Source organism: Dermacentor silvarum, chromosome 2 (genome assembly GCF_013339745.2).
Source record: "Dermacentor silvarum isolate Dsil-2018 chromosome 2, BIME_Dsil_1.4, whole genome shotgun sequence".
In the NCBI taxonomy this organism is placed as follows: domain Eukaryota; kingdom Metazoa; phylum Arthropoda; class Arachnida; order Ixodida; family Ixodidae; genus Dermacentor; species Dermacentor silvarum.
This window is the reverse complement of record NC_051155.1, coordinates 248,451,973-248,471,007: the sequence shown is the minus strand read 5'-3', so window position 1 is coordinate 248,471,007 and position 19,035 is coordinate 248,451,973. Positions and strand designations below refer to the sequence as shown.

Here is a 19,035-nt window from a genome sequence, read left to right as displayed (position 1 = left end):
CGCTATCTCGTTCCACTCTTAAAGGTAAAGCTTAAGCGTCCTCCAATGTTTGGTCCCCATCAGAGGTCATCTCGTCTCTCTGCGGCGCTCAGCGCCCCGGCCGTTAGGCCTCACCACGTAGGTCTGCGCGTCGGGCCGCCTCGCCGTGCGAGGCCCGATACCACACCACCAACGCACTTATATCTAAGTGGGGTGCTCGTTGATATCAATACCGTATTTTTAATTACAATAGAACACTTCATATTCATCACTACCTTTTAACGCGATAGCGTTTAGGGCCCCGTGTCGCAGAAAATTCGGCATCGGCAACCGGCGTGTGATCGCGGGTGGTGGAGAAAATTATCCAACCACATCAACCGCGCAGGCCCTCCACGTGGTGCAAGGTTTTGGTGAACAAAAATTGACTTTCTCACAGTGAAATCCGTCAGAAAAATGGTAAAGTACGACTTTACCATTCCGCGTCGGATTCGCCATCGGATTGTTTACCAATCGTCGTCGGATTGTAATTTGAATGTATGAGAAAACCTAATTCTGCTACGAGGAAACTCAAACACAAACCCCTTTTCCAGCCTTTCTACCAGACCTGCGCGCGTCGGGGCAATAGTAAACAATAAATAAAATTTAAAAAAGTGCTAGGGCGTCCACATTTTAATATAAGACTACTATACATTGGCCCTAGAAAATCCAGCAATGCATTTCAGTTTAAAAGTGAAGCCGACTTTAAAGGAATCGGTGTAAGCTTGGTCTTTGTAAGCTGGCTTTCCCACGTTCAGTGTTGTTGCAGTGAATGAAGCCTACTTGCCGTATGCGAACGATGCGATGCGAACGGGTCCCGATAACGCTATCGCGTTCTACTCTTCAAGGCGAAGCTTAAGCGTCCTCCATTTTTTTTCTTCGATTTTCTTGTGAAACGAAACTATGCCCTGAAAGGTGCAGCGCCTTCCTTGCTCAGGAAATTCTACAGACATTTATCTGTCTGCGAAATGCACAGCAGCAATGTGAGTCATGTCTATATAATTGAGCACCGTAGGCAGCTGTAATTAAAAGCGTTAACCAACTGCCGCCTGCATCCTGTCTATACGTTGTTTTATAAAATGTCTGCGATGGCTCTTGGCTACAGCCGGAGCGTTATTTGTGGTTTCGCATGTTTAACCAAGTATTCTGCATAACATATATGAAGACGTGCACGCACACGGTACATTCACTATTCTAGTTGCCCTGTACTGCCGTGCCTATATATCATTAATTGGAAACATTCTACAGGAAGCTGATTACCCTATACGTATGATATGTATATAACCTTTGAACAAAGCACCCTGCATTGCAAGTAATAATTCTGGCCTTGACGCCACGGTGGACCATTGGTTTGATTTGGGTCGCGGTCGCGCAGGTTACGTGACCGAGGGCTTCCTGTACCTGCAGCGGCAGGTGTTCAAGCACACACTCGAGTTCCTGCAGGCGCAGGAGCAGCACTACCCGGAAGAGCCTCCACCGATCACGCACCTGAGGCTCCAGCGGTTCCCGCTACCGCCGCACACGGTGGACAGCTTCTACTTCATCGTCCAGTACTTCCTGCCCATCATTGTGCTGCTCAGCTTCATCTACCCATCGCTGGCCGCCGTCCGCCAGGTCGGCTACGAGAAGGAGTCTGGCATGAAGGTCCGCCCTTCTCCGCCCTGTAACAAGAACTGCGCTGCCTCTGATGCCAATAGAGTCGTATAAAAGGGATGCACATTACAAGCTTTTCTAAAGTCGTCTCCAAGTTCGCGTACACTTCTATACTACGCCGTTTTCTCGTCTTTCCGTATTCTAAATTCCTAGATTGGTGCCCTATTTTTTATGCTTTGTTTCGGGGTGGTGTGCAATATATCCATGCGTAAATATTCGAGCTTGTCTTTGTGCGTGTTTGGAGTGCGTGTGCGTGTGTGTGTGTGTGTGTGTGTGTGTGTGCGTGCGTGCGTGCGTGCGTGTGTGTGTGTGTGTGTGTGTGTGTGTGTGTGTGTGTGTGTGTGTGTGTGCGTGCGCGCGTGCGTGCGTGTGTGCGTGTGTGCGTGTGTGTGTGTTTGTGTGCGTGCGTGCGTGCGTGCGTGCGTGCGTGCGTTTGCGTTTGCGTTTGCGTTTGCGTGTTATAAATAATGTTCAGCTCGTTCACAGGTTCAGTGTACCATGCTGCGCAATGTAAAATACCTTTCTCTGCCGCTACCACCAGGACCTGCTTGAGATGATGGGCGTGAACCCCTGGCTAAACTACGCGGCCTGGTTCTTCGCCACGTTGGCCGTGATGACTGCCAGCTCCGGGCTGCTGGTGATCGTGGTCACGGCGCCGCTCTCGAGCCACGGGCCTGTGCTGCGCAACAGCGACCCGGCCGTCTTCTTCCTGCTACTTGTCGCGTATTCGGCCAGCTCGACTTCGTTCTCATTTTTCGTCGGATCGTTCTTCAACAATGGTACGCCCGACGACTGCAGAGTTGTGGCTGGCAACAGCACCGAAACCAAAAACATTGCAAGAAGACAAAAATTATGGTTGATCCCTCTTTCTCATAGGAATAGGCAGAACACGACGTGTATTCACAGAAGCTGTTGCATGTTTGATTCGGGAACTCACGGTCCGCTGCAGCGAAAGGCACACGTTTTTCGGGCCGGTTTGTTTTGCCCACGGCGTCCTGCTGGCGAGTGGCTTGGGCGAAGGTGCGAGCAATCTGGTCCGGCTCCGTAGTGGCTACGGCAGCTAGTCAAACTGCGACGCGCACAGCTGCAAGAATGCCAATGGAAGAGTTCGCACCGTGCGCATTCTGCTTCACGCTGGCGTGTCACTCGCCGGAGCAAAGCGAGATTCGCCTGGGGATGTCGTTGCCTTTCTGCGCCATTTAGCGCAGCAGTAGTCTTAGGTGGTGCCATCGCAAGCGAAGCAGTAGACGATGCACTGCTGGTGCACGTTGAAGCCGCAATCCATAGGCGATAAGGCGCCACAGGTTAATCCGTCGCTAACTGCCTAGACAAGGACACAGAAGTACATGGATTTGTCTGATCTTCGTGCTTGTAGATTTAGACGTTCTTTTGCCTTTGTTTATTACGTTTTAGATGCCTTCATTGCTGTAAATTTCAGAGCACTCTATACTTTTCGAAATGCAAAAGACTGCGAAAACGGACAGTCGTTACTAATTACAACGGTTCAGCTTAATTGTCGAGGTGGCCAAACCGAAACGCGACAAGCGTCTCAATGTACTGGCTTGCCAGCGATAAATTCATAAGGGAGTTTTATGTCGCTTGTCGATCCATGCGTCCGTGGCGAAATGGTTTAAACCAATGCCTCCTAGCATTGTTTAAAAAAAGTTGTCGCAGTTTCACCTGAAAGGCGAAGCATCAATTGCGATAGCAAAATTGTAGAGAGCTATACGGAGTAATGATATTAGCTTTATGAGCTGTATAAACTTGGACATGCAGCAGCACCGGCAACACGCAGAACTGTTGTCGACGCCGTCGGCGTTTTGCCCGCGTTCGCTCAAAATGCGTGGGGCGTTGGTGACTGTTGCCGGAGCCTCTGATATAAATAGGCACTTGGTGCCGCAGCTAAACGTCGCCTCCCTTCCCTCCCCCTCCCCCCTCCTCCACGGTGTCTGGCGCGTGGGGGAGGGGGGCGCGTTTGCTCTACATATATGGTGATTGTAAAGGAGGAAAGAGACGCCTACTTCTGCAGCCCTTAAGGGAGCACGGCGCAGAACGCGATAAGTGGTTCTTGAGGGAAAGGGAAAGGTTGGCGCTATCTTCTGCAGCCCTTGAGGGAGCACGGCTCAGCGCCAATACGCGCGTTTGTTCTCCACCGTGGGTTCACTCCCCGTGAAAGCGCGCGTCCCTCGCGCCCTTTCACTCGCACATACAGCGTTCGATGGCGCTGAGCCGTGCTCCCTCAAGGGCTGCAGAAGATAGCGCCAACCTTTCCCTTTCCCTCAAGAACCACTTATCATCATCATCGGCGACGATTTCATCTCCATTGACGTCATACGGAACCTCACGGCGACGGCGACGCCGACGGCAGAAATCTGCTTTTGAGTGTCCATATAATTGCTATCGCAATAATTGAGCTGCTCTGCTAGTGGTTATGTGTTAGAATCCTGCAATCGGACTATTTTAATAGTGTTTTTACAGCAAAGCTGTTAAGGGATCAGTCTCCGATGGTTGTGTCCGCGTGTAGACAAAAACTCTCATTGGCCGTATGCTGTATGTGCGAGTGAAAGCGCGCGAGGGACGCGCGCTTTCATAGGGAGCAAACGCACGGTGGAGAGAAATTGCAACTTCTTCCGGCGCGCGAAAGGCCCTGGGGGGACGGGAGGGAGGGAGGGGAGCAGCACCAGCAACGCGCAGAACTGTTGGCGGCGGCGGCGGCGTTTTGTCCGCGTTCGCACCGACAGCGCGCGGCGTTGGTGACGTGTTTATGAAGAACGTGCCAACCTTTACCGTACACCCTATGGTGGTGTACTGTAGCGACCATAAGGCCATGGTCCCTGTGGTCACTCAATAAATGAAAACCACCAGATCACATATATTTCTCATTCTTTAATAGTTCAAATAACCAATTACATCATCACATCGTAATAGTCATAACTGGAAATACATAATCCCAATCATAGTACAGCTTCGCTGATCTTCCATCTCCACCCCCGTGCAAGGGCTGACCTTTTTTTTTTACTGTATGATTATTTATTGTATAATTATCGTATGCAACGCTACGCACGAGGCGACACTTGGTTCTTTATTCTATGGCTACACCGCGTTGGAGCCTCCGCTGCGCTGTGACTACCGAAGTGCTCCCTCTCGGCGCTTGTTAGTGTCACGATGCAGTACTTCGCTTCACCGCTCCTAGATGGCGGCACCGGAGCCGACGTCACATCTGTTACATCCGTTGCCGGAAATCAGCCGAACCCGGCATAAAACACTTTCGTGTTAAAATGGTGTGCTACACAGGATCCTTTTTTTTATCAGTGCATTGAAATTAAACGTAAAGGTGCGCTCTAACCATTCGAATCTTCGTGAGGCTTAATTAGCGAATCACCGATGTTCCCTAACATACATGTTTAGAGCCCGTGTTGCAATTGCGGAATTTAAGCTGTGCAGCGATGGACATGTCCGTTTTGCAGCAATTCGGATTACTTCTCAAATGCAGGCTATCCATGGCCTGGGCGTAAACTGCTGCTGCTGTGGCAGAAACTCTTGTCCGCTTGCTAACAGCGCTATTGGCTATGGTCCCAGGAAAATTTCGATTGCATATCAGCGGTGGATTTTAATGAAGGATGCCTTGTCCTTCATACAATAATGACATAATTAAGTTTTTGATGAATTAAAACATGCGAAGCACACGTGACTCACTTTGAACTTCAACTGTGCATCATTAATGTTTTTTCTTCATTTGGCCAAATTTACTGGTAACGCTATGAATACTTGAGAAGCAGAAAAGTTTGCAGGCGATATTCTCCCGAAACTTTTGTAAACAGCGATGCGTTCAATCTGTGACTTCGGCCTTGAGGTCTGTGAACAAGTCTTGTGCTCAACCACCGCCGCTACGATTGGACCATAAGCTTGACCTCTGTGCATTCTATGTTGTCCCACGCAGCGAACACTTCGGTGGCGGCGCTGGCCGTGGCCTACATCACGACTTTCTCGCCCTTCCTGTTCTTCTTCTCGATTAACGACGACCACACGCTTCCCACATTGGTGGCCGCCTGTCTGCTCTGCAACACTGCACTGCCCGTGGGCATCACCGTGACCACGTTACTCGAAGCGAGTGGTGAGTTCCCCCGTTGCACTTCGACAACGATGGATCTTTTTTCATGTCCATTACGCAGGGGCCATGAGATAGGGGACTTGCGTAAAGCCGACAATTCTGTGCTGGAAACAGAAGGCGCTGTATTTCGGCTACCATTAAGAAAGGATAGGCATGGGCAGGCTCTAGTAGCCGATCGCCTGCCCCACAACGTGCTTGTATGTTTTGTGCTCGTTTCTCCAGCGTTCTTTCACTGAAATTAGGCGTACCGATCTACTGCTGCGGTGGGCACGGTCGCTATACAAGCAGTGTGCACTATTCGTGGACAGGTCGAGCCGTGAGGTACATAGTGCGAAACATTCAATCTGGCGTTCAACGCACCGACTTCTCCTGTGAACTTGGCCGTTGTGTGGCCATGCTGACCGCTCGTCCATATGAAAGCGAAGGAGAAGCGCATGCTTCAAGTCTGGGGGAAAGGTTTACCCTGTTATCTACCTAGACATACACATGTAGCGATAACGCGTACGAAATCGAACAGTTAGTTACGCTCTTGCTTTTGTCCTGTTCTGCGTTTTGTGTTCAAAAACATCGCTTGAAGAAAATTAAGAATTTATATAACCAACTATAGCCCAACTCGCAGCACTTCTAGCACACATGCATATTTATCCGTGCCTCACACTCGTATGGGAGCTCGTCGTAATTGAGCCGCGTCACTCGCCTAAAGCTGTGTAATAACAGCGGTCGTATTTCTTGTGCCAATAATGAGATCCCGGGCAAGAATGGCTGCGACAAGCTGACCAGGTGAAACTTACGAATACTCTAGCGCGTGCGAGTCCACTTGTCAGGTAAGCTATAAGGAGAATGCGCGGGATATAGTTACAACAATAAATAATACATCAAATCATGCCATACTCCTCATAGCTTATTTCCCTCTTTTTCGGGAAGTTTGCTCTGTTCCAATTCAGAATGGCGTAAGAGATGACAAATGAGTTGTAGTTAGCTCCTAAAGTAAAGGCCTTTCCCCGTCGAAGCTTTTGCTTTGTAGTATAATAAAAGGCACTTTCGTGGTACAGGCGTAGGAATATGCCAAGACATTCCACCCGTCCCCTTGCGGGGAAGCTTGCGTTTGCAGGGCCACGTTATTAGGCGTCATGTCAGAACACTGCAGCAAATTCAGCGAGAATTGTGGTAGACTGCATGCGGTGCGGCCCACGAACTGTTCTTTTGCGCATCCGCGGCGGCTCTCCCATGCATGTCTGTCATTCACAATGGGGGCGGGAGCCCGCACTCTGTGCGCGCAGGGTTGTTGCATTATGCAAAAGGTCTTGTAACACCACTCTGTATTTCGATTATTCTGCAGGACGTCCTAATCCGCACTATTAGGGTTAACTATTAAGGTGGTGGTTTTTCTTATTTCTCCCTGAAGAACGTTATCTAAACCTCTTGCCATGTACTTGCGAATGGTGCATTAACACCGGATGGACGAGGATGAAGGGACAAAGATGAGCCTTCTTAAATGAAAGTTTTATACAGGCAACAACGCTTGCGTGTGTCGATTCTTTTCGTTTGATCTGTATGCTCCTACTTCGTCTTGTGTTTTGCGCCATTCTAATGTATGCATCAACACCAACTGCCCAAATACTTTACATTGTTAAACCTCCTCTCTAGTACGAAAAAAAAAACCTTTGCGCTACCAGGGAGTTAGAGGAATAGCGGACCCAATGTTAGCAGACGCATCATCCTTGTGTACATCGTTCCTATGCTCAGAAATCATCGAAGGAGAATACAATAGAACACAAGAGTAGTTTGCGTTCTGCACCATGCGTTAAGCCACTTGCTTCAATCATTTATAAAAAAAACTATTCCTTATTTCTTTGTTATACTTTGTCATGTAGCCTCCATCCATCCACGCTACAAATTTAAGCACGAGCAGGCTGTTTATACACATTTCCTAAACTATTGTGCTCTCCAGGTGACGGTATCCAGTGGCGCAACCTTGACGTGAACCCCAACCCTGGTCAAGGCCTGTCGTTAATGTCGGTCATACTGCTGCTTGTCTTCGACACCTTTATGTACATCGTGGTGCTCTGGTACGTGGAGGTGCTGGCCGCCAGTCAGCCGAGGATCAGCTGGCGACTGTCTTTGATTAAGGTGAGGATTCGCTGTTTAGCCATATTCGCCAAGGTATAAATTCAAATGATGATATTTTCCTTTTTTTTTCTTTTAAAGTCACCGTCTCGCCCGAAAGACGAGGCATTTATAGCGATATCGATGTACTAAAAAACTACACGAAGTAAGATTCATAGTTTTATTGGCCATATACATTTACAACTTAAATCAACAAGCATGGTGTCACGCGACCACAGGCAAACATGAACACACCTCACTCGATGAACGCGAACACTCGCTGTCACAACGCTGACGTGCTAAAGAGCGCCTGCAGTGGTGAGCAAGTGATTCGTGCTGCCTGTCTCTTCAACGCACCTCCTAAACTGAGGTTACGCGACATCCAACACTGGGCGCACGCTATAACAGCACACATCAAGCCACCAGCCATCTCGGTTGCCCCATCGTTGCACCCGCCGCCGATTATTTCTTAGAGAGGGCCACGTACAGTGCGAAGCCACCGTGCCGCGCTAGAGAGACGCGCGCTTACCTGCCCCCCCCCCCCCCCACCCCCTCATGTCCCCTCCACCCTAGCAGGCGTTTCACCACGTGACCGCCAAGGCGCATCAAATCACCATCTTTCACCCTCACACGCTTTCCCTCGTACCCGCACACAGCATACGACCCGCGGGGCGCAATATTGTCGCCGTTAAGACTTTATACAGAACATCACGGTGACGGCAACGACCACCACGAAAATTCGCCTATAGAGTGTCCCTATAATTGTTGTCGCAATAATACGAGCGCTGTGGGCCGTTGTCACACATCACGCGCATGGACAAGATCGGAGCGGACTTAACGTGGCTCTGACTCTACGCAGCTGTAATAGTGTCACACACCCCGTGAACGAGGCGCCAACGCCGGGCAAATGCCAAAGCCGACTTATCAGCTTCAGAAAATAACCCCGCGAAAGCAAGGACAATTAATAAGGGCCCTCTTGTTCGCCAGCGAACGCCGGTTGTGGTCCAAAGACCGAGTCAGAGCCCAGAGTTGTCAAAACGCAAAAAAATATATTGTTCAAACAAGGCAGTTCAAACAAGGCAGTTACATACACACGTGCACACTTCGGCTAGACACATCACAATACAATTCAAATGGGTATTCACAAAACACAGGAAAATAATTAACGATAAGTACTACGAGTCCAATACGTTCAGTACAGAATGAATAGGATCACAGTGTCCACTCGTATTCATCCGTGCTGGTCTTGAGCCGGACAATCTCGGCGTAGCTCGAGGCAAATCTCGAAGAAGGAACTTCTTCCGGAGATGCAGACGCTCGATGAACTCGTTGGTTTGCTTGCCGGGGAATCCCCTTTTTCTGCAGACGGTCAGTCTTCACGTCTCATCTCTTCACCGGCGCGGTCTGATCCCCCTTCTGATTCCCGCACAGCGCTTTTATTGCTTTTGCCGGCGCTTCTCAAACCTTCCGACGCAGTCGTGATCCCGTAGCATGAACAAAGCCTGGGAATCTTCTAGACATTTCTCGCGTGTTCGACCGCGGCCGTCGGAGCGTCGTCGAAGAGGGTGGTGACTCATCCGTTGACACACGCTCACGCTGTAGTACTCCCTCTCTCTCTCGTCTCGTTGTCTGAGAGGGTGTTCCGGCACGCGCTCTCTCTCTCTCTCGATGCCGTAACCCTCGCGTATCTTCTCGAAGCTTCTAGTGTCCGTGTTGTTCGCGTCGGCTGTCTGTGGCGTATGCGCTCTTTCCCTCTGTCGAAGCTGCCGCGGGGCTGTCTTGGGTCCTTGCTGGATTGAGTGATGCGCAGGGCGGACTTTAATTATGCGCTCTTTTCTGACAAGTAGCTAGCCATGAGGCTGCTTTAATTACAGCTCATAACTAACTTTCGTGGTCATTAACAGGTTTTGCAATGAACAATTACTCAATTGCATATTCCCAATTGTTGGCAGTACGCAAGTTACTTGATGAAGGAATAGTAGCGAACGCAGACAACTGCACTCAGAGACAGCGATACCAATGTTGCTTCATTGCGTGCAGCCTGAAGACCACGTCCCTACAGCCGCTGAGACTGAGAGACAAGAGAATGTGCAAAAGAAAACGCGGACATATTCTTCGAAGAGTTTGTTTCCAAGGAGCCTGCGGGAGTTCGGCTCGTCAACCTCACCAAGGCAAGAGAAATATCTTACATGCACCAGTCACCCGCTTACGGAGATGACTGCATTGCACATATACAGGGTGTTTCATTTTAGCTGCACCAAATCTTTAAAAATTGCCTGTGGCAGATAGCACAATTGTAAACCTTGATCGAAACTACTCGATGAGGCGGCCATTACTTCCACGAGAAATCAAAACGCCTGATTGAATACTTCACATAATTACGCTAATTATCTTTTTAAATAATTATTTTACGGTACATCTTTCAATCTACGAATTATAACCGCTGAGTTCGCAAGGCGTTTCCACTTGGAGCGAATTATCAGGACTGAACCAGTTTCGAGGTATTAATTTTCAAAGTGTCCGAAGAAATGCATGGGCGTTCCAGTTAACTTTTTGAGGAAAACGCTGTTTTATGCATTGAAGCACAAAAGTAACTGGAACACCAATGCATTTCATCGGACACTTTGAAAATTAATATCTCGAAACTGGTTCAGTCCTGAGAATTCTTTCCAAGTGGAAACGCCTTGCGAACTCAGCGGCTATAATTCGTAGATTGAAAGATGCGCCGTAAAATAATTAATTAAAAAGGTAATTCACGTAATTATGTTAATTATTCAATTAGGCGTTTTGATTTCTCGTGGAAGTAATGGCCGCCTCATCGTGTAGTTTAGATCAAGGATTATAATTGTGCTATCTGCCACAGGCAATTTTTGAAAATTTGGTGCAGCTAAAATGAAACACCCTGTAGAGTGGCTAAAGAAAAAAAGTACTACAAAAGATCACGCAGCCCCGCAGCACCAGAAAACCACAGCTTTGCTATAGCGTCCATTACTAATCATGTGACCTGAAGTGATATTGCCGCGCTACACACTCGGCATTTTCTTTTCCTGAAACCAATTGGAAACAATTCAAAGTGCATGAATGTTAAAACTACGTTTCTGACTGGGTAGCTTTGTGTTAATACAGGAAATAGACAGCCCTCGATTCATGCATTGTGAGGTTCAATTTTAAAGGGAACACGAGTGATAGCACCTGTGTAAATTGTTTCCCTCTAGAAACTATTGAGTCACCTGGCTTTGTATAAGATTACTCGTGCTTGGCGCTGGTATACCTCTCCGCCCCTGTGCAGTGCATTGGCATAGCTTCAAGTTGAAGAAAACATGCCAACAAAGTGACAGTCGCACATTAAGATGTTCCGTTTAAAGTGCACCGCGCTGTACATATCCCATATATTAGATTGGCGTAGATATATATTATATATCATATCCCATATATTAGATAGGCGTAGATTTATACCTTAACAAGGTATAAATCTACGCCGACTATACCGGGTGTTTCAGCGAACACTTTAAAAAATTTTAAGGTTGCCTGTGTCAGAATTCTAGTTCATGAGCTGGTCTACTCGAAGAGGCGGACATTACTTACAAAACTAAATTGTAATGCATATTCAACTAATACAGAAAAATTCGCTAATTAAGTATTTAACTAATTACCTTATGGCCCATATTGCAATTTACAAATTCTAGCCGGGGAGTTCGCAAGGCGGATCCACTGAATTCCCAGGATGACACCAGTTTCGAGATAATAATTTCCGAACTTTGGGGAGAAATGCATTGGCATTACAGTTACTTTTATGATTCAATGCATAAAACGATGTTTTCGTAAGAAAGTAACTGGAACGTCAATGCATTTATCCCCAAAGTTCTGGAATTAATATCTCGAAACTGGTGTCATCCTGAAAATTCGTTCCAAGTGGATCCGCCTTGCGAACTAGTTCCCCCGGCTAGAATTTGTAAATTGCCATATGGGCCATAAGGTAAATAGCTAAAACCTTTATTGGTGAATTTTTGCTAATAAGACGATTATGCATTTTAATTTTTTGCAAGTAATGAGTACACCAGCTCATGAACTAGAATTGTGCTATCTACCACGGGCAACCTTTAAAAATATGTTTGAATGTGTTCGCTGAAACACCCTGTGTTTATCTCCATCTGCCGGGCAAAAACTGGACAGCAATCGGGAACAGCTTGCTCTTTGCCGGCATGTCGCGACGATGTAAGTTTTATAAATATTTCACGCTCGCGAGCTTTCTGAAATCATCCACACTCGTCAATGCTAAGGGATGTAAAGCAACCGAGTGCATGCCAGAAGCGCAGTGATCTGCAGGCATGAGCACTTTACCCTGTCGTGACTTGGCTGTTCTTGTGTCCAGGTGTACGGCAAGACTACGGTGGTAAGCAACATAAACTTGGAGGCGTCCAAAGGGTACATAACTGTTCTGCTCGGCCACAACGGTGCGGGCAAGACTACTACCATGCGAATGATTACCGGTGCGTGCGTTCTGCTTTTGTTGACTATAGTTCTAACATCCAGAAACTACGCCTGAAGTACGGAAGGTTCCGCGTTAGTTGGCTATTTAAACTGAGCGTATTCACGTCCCGTTCTGCTCAGAGTTGACCCATGAAATAGTTAAGGGCGCTACGTTAAGCGCCTTGGCAATGTCAAGGTGAGCGTCGTTTTTATCAGCGAAGCTGTTCCGGCTAACCTTAAAAAATCGCCGCATATCCACGAAGTGAATGATGGCGAAGCACCGGGGGATCAATCGCGAAGCACCGGCGGAGCACCGAGGGATCAATCGGGTAGCCGTGAATGGCGAAGCACCGGGGGATCAATCGGGTAACCTTGAATCCCCCGTACATTGCCTTGTGACCAGTGCAGCAGCACGGCGACGCCGGCAAGCCGACCCAGAGGCGGCGAGAGTGCGGGAAGCGGCGGCAAAACGCCGGAAGCGTTCTCTACCTGAGGTTGGTGGCGCCGATGCTCGGTTCAAGCGCGAGCTTCGCGAGCCCTCAGCTTCCGGGTCCGCTTGCCGGCGTTGCCGTTTTGCAGCAGCTTCCCGCGCCCTAGACTCCGGGTGCACTTGTTGTCTGCGTCGCCGTGCTGCCGCAGCTTTGCGAGCCCTCGACTCCGCTTGCAGTTGAGCCGCCACTCTCGCCTTTTCATCCATAGCGGGCGCGCCGTTATCAGAAGTGACCGTTATCATTCATGGCTGAAGTGAGAAAGAGTGCGCGCGTCGGGAACGACTCCAGCGCCTCTAGCGGATTCCATGCAAAGCAGAGCTACGGACGACGAGGAGGGACAGGGCTCGGCCCTAAGGTGCTTCGCCCCTAAAAGTGCCGCCTGCCGCCGCAAAATCTCGCCGAGCTATGACGTCACGGCGTTGCCGAGCAACCACCTCGCGGAGCGGCGTGTGCCTCGCCTCCTTTCCGTGCCGTGCATATGTTGCCTTGACATGGGACGTTAAGGAGAGGGAAGGAGAGCGTGTGCGCGTCGCACGCAATGCTCGGGAGAGGGAAAGAGAAAATGAGAGCGAGATAGAGAGATAAAGAAATTGTAGCAGCGCCAACGAGGCAACGCGCAGAGCTGCTGCCGACGCCGCCCGCGTTGCCTATAGTTGCCTAGCCGCGCAAGCGCCACAGCAGTAGCGATGCCATCAAATCGCGTCGCCTAGTAACCGCCGGCGCAGGTGCGCACTCGCTTCGCCCGACACAGACACGGCTCCGCCGAGCACCCGCCAGCTGCGTGCTACTGCGCATGCGCTGTGACGTCATCATGGCGTGTCATTTGCTGCGCGCCGCCCGTACACTGTGCATAGCTTTCGCCCAGTGTGCATGCGCTGGGCCTCGGAGTTTGTCATAATAGGGGCTGCGTTTAGTCGTGCCAACTTTCGCTAGATATCGAGCGGATAGCCTCCAACGCGTTCGGCGTCGCAAGCAACAGCGTTCTTGGCTTGTGCCAACCTTGGTTAGCCTGCCTGCGTTTGTGGCATGCCACGAACGCTGTCGCTCATAGGCGCCGACGCGTCCAGCGCTAGTCACGCGAAATGTCGCGAAAGGGAAGGTACCTCCGAAAATGATCGCTCGAGAATACCTTCCCTACATGCGTAGTTAAGTTAAATCAAGTTAAGACCTAGCAGCAACCAAGTTAATACCTAGCAGTAGCAGCCAGTAAGACTTGAGGATCGACGGTTTCACTGTGCCTAATCTTTCCACGACTGAGTGCAAACTTGACCGTTTTTTCGCCATTGTCGCGTTCAGGGCAGCTGACCCCTTCGAGTGGCTCGGTGTTCATCGAGTCCCAGGACGTGAACGTCAACAGCCGGGCGGCGCACCAAAGCTTGGGCGTATGTCCGCAGACGGACATCCACTTCCGAGAGATGACTGTCTTTGAGCACCTCTACTTCTTCTCCAGGGTATGCTACTCGTACTACACACGAGATAACGTTGACGAGGCAGGAAAGAGGGACTACGTATGAGGTCGGCATCTTGACCTATGAATGTAGCCTTTAGGAGCGACCCCATTCTTTGTCACATTTTCCAGCGTTCTTAATATCAAAATGGCACGGACGCGAGAGCTGACAGTGGTCCTTCTTAAAGGGGTCATGTGGCACAGATTGAACATATAGCTTATACCATGTAAAACAAGATGGACATTGACCAGTATTGTCCAGCTTCAATATTTGCAACATGTGTCCCATATTTCATAATTCAACAGTCAACTAGCCGTATATTATAGGTCATCTAATTTTACAATTTGTCGGCATGTAGCCTTCCCTTTCTCAAGTATGCCGACCGATGTCGCTGAGCTGCACTGCTTTTGGACACTTTTACATGAACACAGTATTTGAGCAAGATTATATAACCATTATATCCGCGCCCGTCATTTTCGTTCAATGCGCGCGCTCCTACGGTTGTCGAGGTGCGTGGAAAACATTCGACCACAACCTTGCAGCTTTGTTATAGATGGATGGCAAGTGTGCCATTTCCAAGTGTAGAACCCGTTCATATTGAAATGGCGTCGACGAAGCACGCCGGTCCAGTACCAAAAGCGTTCATTCAGTTGTCAGGCAGTGCGCCTTGTAGCCCTAGCAACAGTGACGTCACAGAGTACCATGTGCAGTGCATCAGTTCGTCCGGCGTTCCGCTCTTCGGGCTTACGCTACCACAATCCTCCCCGCTTAGCTCTGCAACCTTAAAAAAAGATACATTAATTAGCATAGTAAGAACACTTAAACCAGTTCGGCTGACGACGCTTACAAGCACTTCACCTCTGTGCCATGGTAGGTGAATCTGCAGCAGTTGTCTACTTGAGGGCCTCCTGGTGGCGAGTTGTACTACGAAGGCGGCTCTAGGGTGGAGCTGGGAAGCGCAGATATTGTTGCGGTGGTTCTTGAGGGTGATAGTGGTGAATAGTTTTATTGTGCCATATTTAGCACCATAGGCTACTATGTTTCGTTGTCGTGCGGCCACATTGTGGTAGACACCCAGGGTGGCCGCTTGCACACTATATCACTCGGCGGTTGATCAACAGCTAGCCGATGTAGGCGCCGGCAGATCTGCTCCCGGACCAGCGAAGAATGGCCGCAGATGGTCAGCGTGGATAAATCTGATTTGCTCTACCACAAGCACAATATAACCATTTGCGTCTCTGTGCCATCTTCCCAGGAAATGATCTCTCCACGCGCACACTTCATACACAGGCTTTCCCACACCACAAATGCACGTTCACAGTCTCTCCGGGCGTCAGTATTTTACTTAACGCGCACTTGCTTTTCCACCATATCCATCACAAGGTCCCCCGATTTTAGTATGTATAATTTCACTCTATAGGCTGTCACTTATGCATTGTAAACCTTGTAAATTCATCTGAACGGTACTGTGCAAACAGACCTGTTCTTCTCTTGCGCTCTCAGCAGAGAGTGGATGCTATCGCATTTGCCAGAGGAGACCCCAATGAGAGGTGCAGATGAATGGTAGAAAAGCGAGGGACAATGATTCACGCCAATTCAAACAGTTCGAGCACTTGCACCGCGGCTTTCACCGTGCGCAAGCAACACCTCCTTGGCCGGGCTGCAATTCATCGCGAGGTATCACCACGTGCATCGCGGGAAATGCTTCGCGCGAGCGCGCGTTGCATCCAAGAAAGACAAGCGCGACAATGATGATAACTCCACGCCGTGGGTGTTAGGTTGAGTGGGCGGCCGCTGTGCACCAGGCGGCTGGAATGCTCACACGCTTATGCATGTGTGAACCCCGTTTCCTCAACATATGCATTGCTCGTTCAGTAAATCTGCACATTTACTTTTCACACCGCTGATGTCGGCACTCTGATATAAGCTGAAACATCACGACTGAAACGAGCACACAAAGAAAAGTCTGCAACAGATCCGACGAGTTGGAATCTATATAGTAAAGCGAATCTTTGTGTCGAAAAACGAGTACACGCACGCACGCACGCACACACACACACACACATTATACTGAGCCTTTTATTAAGTGGATTGCTGACTAATAGCGAGTACGACGGACACCTTGAGCGCATCATGGCTTCAGAGGCAGCATGCGCATACGTACGTAGCGCAATTCGAATCCATTCTATCCGCAAGAAGCGTTTACTTCCTCATTACCCGGCAGCCAGCGGATGAGCGAAGGCGAGCTCTCTGCTTATTATTTTTCTTGCCCCCGCACAGCCAGCGCCGCCGTTGCCGCGCATGCGCGGAGGCAAGCGCCATCTGGTGATGTTGCAAGGAACCCAGCGGCGCGCGCGGCGTGCGTGCTCCGCTGTGATTGGTTGGCCCATTCGGCAAGTGAACAGCCAGGCCGCACGCACAATCACAAAACACGGCGATGTTCGCAAAATAAAGCTTCACTTTCAAAACACGCACCAGAGGATAGGTGCTTGTCAGCGCTTGCAGTGTCGTGCGTATTTTTCTGTCTTCGTTTCATTCATGCTGTTTCAGTTTTATATTAAAGATGAACCAACTAGGCTGGCTTCATCTAAAATTCAGAACTACATGGCGATAATGTCTTACAAAGACGACGTTTGAAGGGGTTGTACAACTTGTCAACGAGACGTAACCGCCCCCCAATCCAGCAAACAGAAATGTGGGAAGGGAATTTGGTGGGGTTTAACGTCCCGAAATAGCACACAGTGGGTTATGAGGGACGCCGTAATGGGGGGCTCCCGATTTACTTTGACCACTTGGCGTGCACTCAAAGCGCGGTACACGAGCGTTTTTGCATTCGATACCCGTCGGAATGCGGCCGCCCCCGGGGTATGAAACCAGCGATCTTGAGCTCAACAGAAGAGTGCCGTAACCACTGAGCTACCGCAGTAAGTGGGGAAGACATGAAAGGAGTGCAACTCCAACGCCTGTTTATGTTGAGGTATACGCCAATCTGGGGAGTTTCTCTATGCGGAGGAACTCTCAGACCCGTGTGTTCTGCATGGTAGCGTTCCTTGAGCGAGCTAGAACCAACCACATACATCCTAATAGCTGTCAATCGCCCACAAAATCTAAAGCTTTTCTGAAGCCGAGATAACTTCTTCAGCAGCACCCCTGGCTATAAGACGCTGGCTTTTGTCTATAGCAGTGCAAAGATGGCAACAGTCAAAGTTCAAAGGCAACGTGAATAGCTATGAAAACCTATCACAGTCGAGAGAGACTCAATACCATTCCAAACGTGCCTCGGGCTTTTAACTCAGTTGATAATGCAAATTATCAGGATGAAGTTAGAAGGCCATGGCTTTTATGAAAGTAGCAATAGTGATGACAGACACACGGGAGACACAGTTCATCACTCACGCGTATTTTCGAGAGAATGAAGCACAGGTAGGTCTACAACGGACATCATAAAACGTTTAAAAGAGTCTGGCTCATACTTGAAAGAAACGCAATCAATGACGTTCATTCTAATTAATAATAATTAATGCAACTTGCCAAACGTGCCTAGAAAGAAAAGCACTACTGTCAAACGAAACAGGACTTGTCACGAACTCGCGCAGAAGCGTCGCTCATCAACTGGCCAAGACTGCCATATCGGTCTACAAAACAGAAAATTACGAATCGCTTCATTGTTTGTTGTTCCATATGCGGGTCTCTCAATGTATGCACACTAATATTACGACCCTGTAAAACTCGGATATTCAAAAAGTCTTGACCACTTTTGTCCTGAAATGTCTTCTTTTGCACACTGCACAGAGAAGGCTCGAGAAAGCCGAATTACATTTCTACATTATGCGTAAGAGTTTGTGCTGTAATCATCTCCGTGCAACTCGCAGCTGAAGAAGGTTCCGTACAGCGATGTCCACGAACAGACATTCAACCTGCTTGTTCTGATGAACATGGTGTCCAAGACGGACACTTTCGCCAAGCACTTGTCCGGGGGCATGAAACGGAAGCTGTCCATAGCCGTGGCGCTCATTGGACACTCCAAGGTACGCCTTTTTGTCCTAGTGCTTACGAGTGGACAGGTGCTTGATAAGTAAACCGGAAAATTCAAATTCATCGCAGGCCCCCAACTTCTGCGGCATGTAGTCAAGAAACAATGAGAAAAAATTGATGCCGTGCCTTTATTGCAATGATGAATTCGTTTTGCAATTGCGTTCCGAAGTAATGCATAGGCTTTTTGGGGAGAAAACGGGCATCATGCGCAACTCCGCGCTTTGCCTCTCACTCTTATTGCTCCACCAATCATAATCGACAACGCCCTTTTATTTTTCCACGCATCTCCTATCTGTCTGGCCCACATTCTTTATCATTTCTTGTTCAAGGCAGCGAGTCGTTACGTCACGAGCTGTCTTGCGTAACCGACAACTGGATGCTCTGCGCGCACAGACGAGGAAGTGCTGTACACCTTACGTGAGCGTGTCAGACCAACTAGTCAGCTAACGTAACCTCGGTCTTTTGTTCTGTTTGCACATCATGTGTACGTCCCATTCTTGCGTGTTGTATGGTATGCCCTGCGTCTACCATGTGAACACTTTCGACTGGCGCAGCGCTGTAGCACGAACTGTGAAGCGTGGAAACGATTTTGCTTGCCAAGTTCCGTCTTAAAAAAGCAATCGGTATTAGATGTATCCGGCATTTAATTATTATGACACTATTCCAACGGCTGTCTTTGCGCGATGCACTTCTATGAACCAAATTA

General features: G+C 49.0%; 1 protein-coding gene across 1 annotated transcript in view; it reads left to right on the top strand.

Moving 5' to 3' along the window:
- LOC119440790 (phospholipid-transporting ATPase ABCA3-like) overlaps window positions 1-19,035 on the top strand; it is a 52,747-nt gene that overhangs the window by 1,256 nt on the left and 32,456 nt on the right. Inside the window, 8 exon segments of the mRNA XM_049663054.1 lie at window positions 1,391-1,659; window positions 2,210-2,447; window positions 5,609-5,782; window positions 7,731-7,871; window positions 9,983-10,056; window positions 12,258-12,375; window positions 14,143-14,297; window positions 18,167-18,322. Coding sequence (XP_049519011.1) covers window positions 1,391-1,659; window positions 2,210-2,447; window positions 5,609-5,782; window positions 7,731-7,871; window positions 9,983-10,056; window positions 12,258-12,375; window positions 14,143-14,297; window positions 18,167-18,322 — 1,325 coding nt within the window.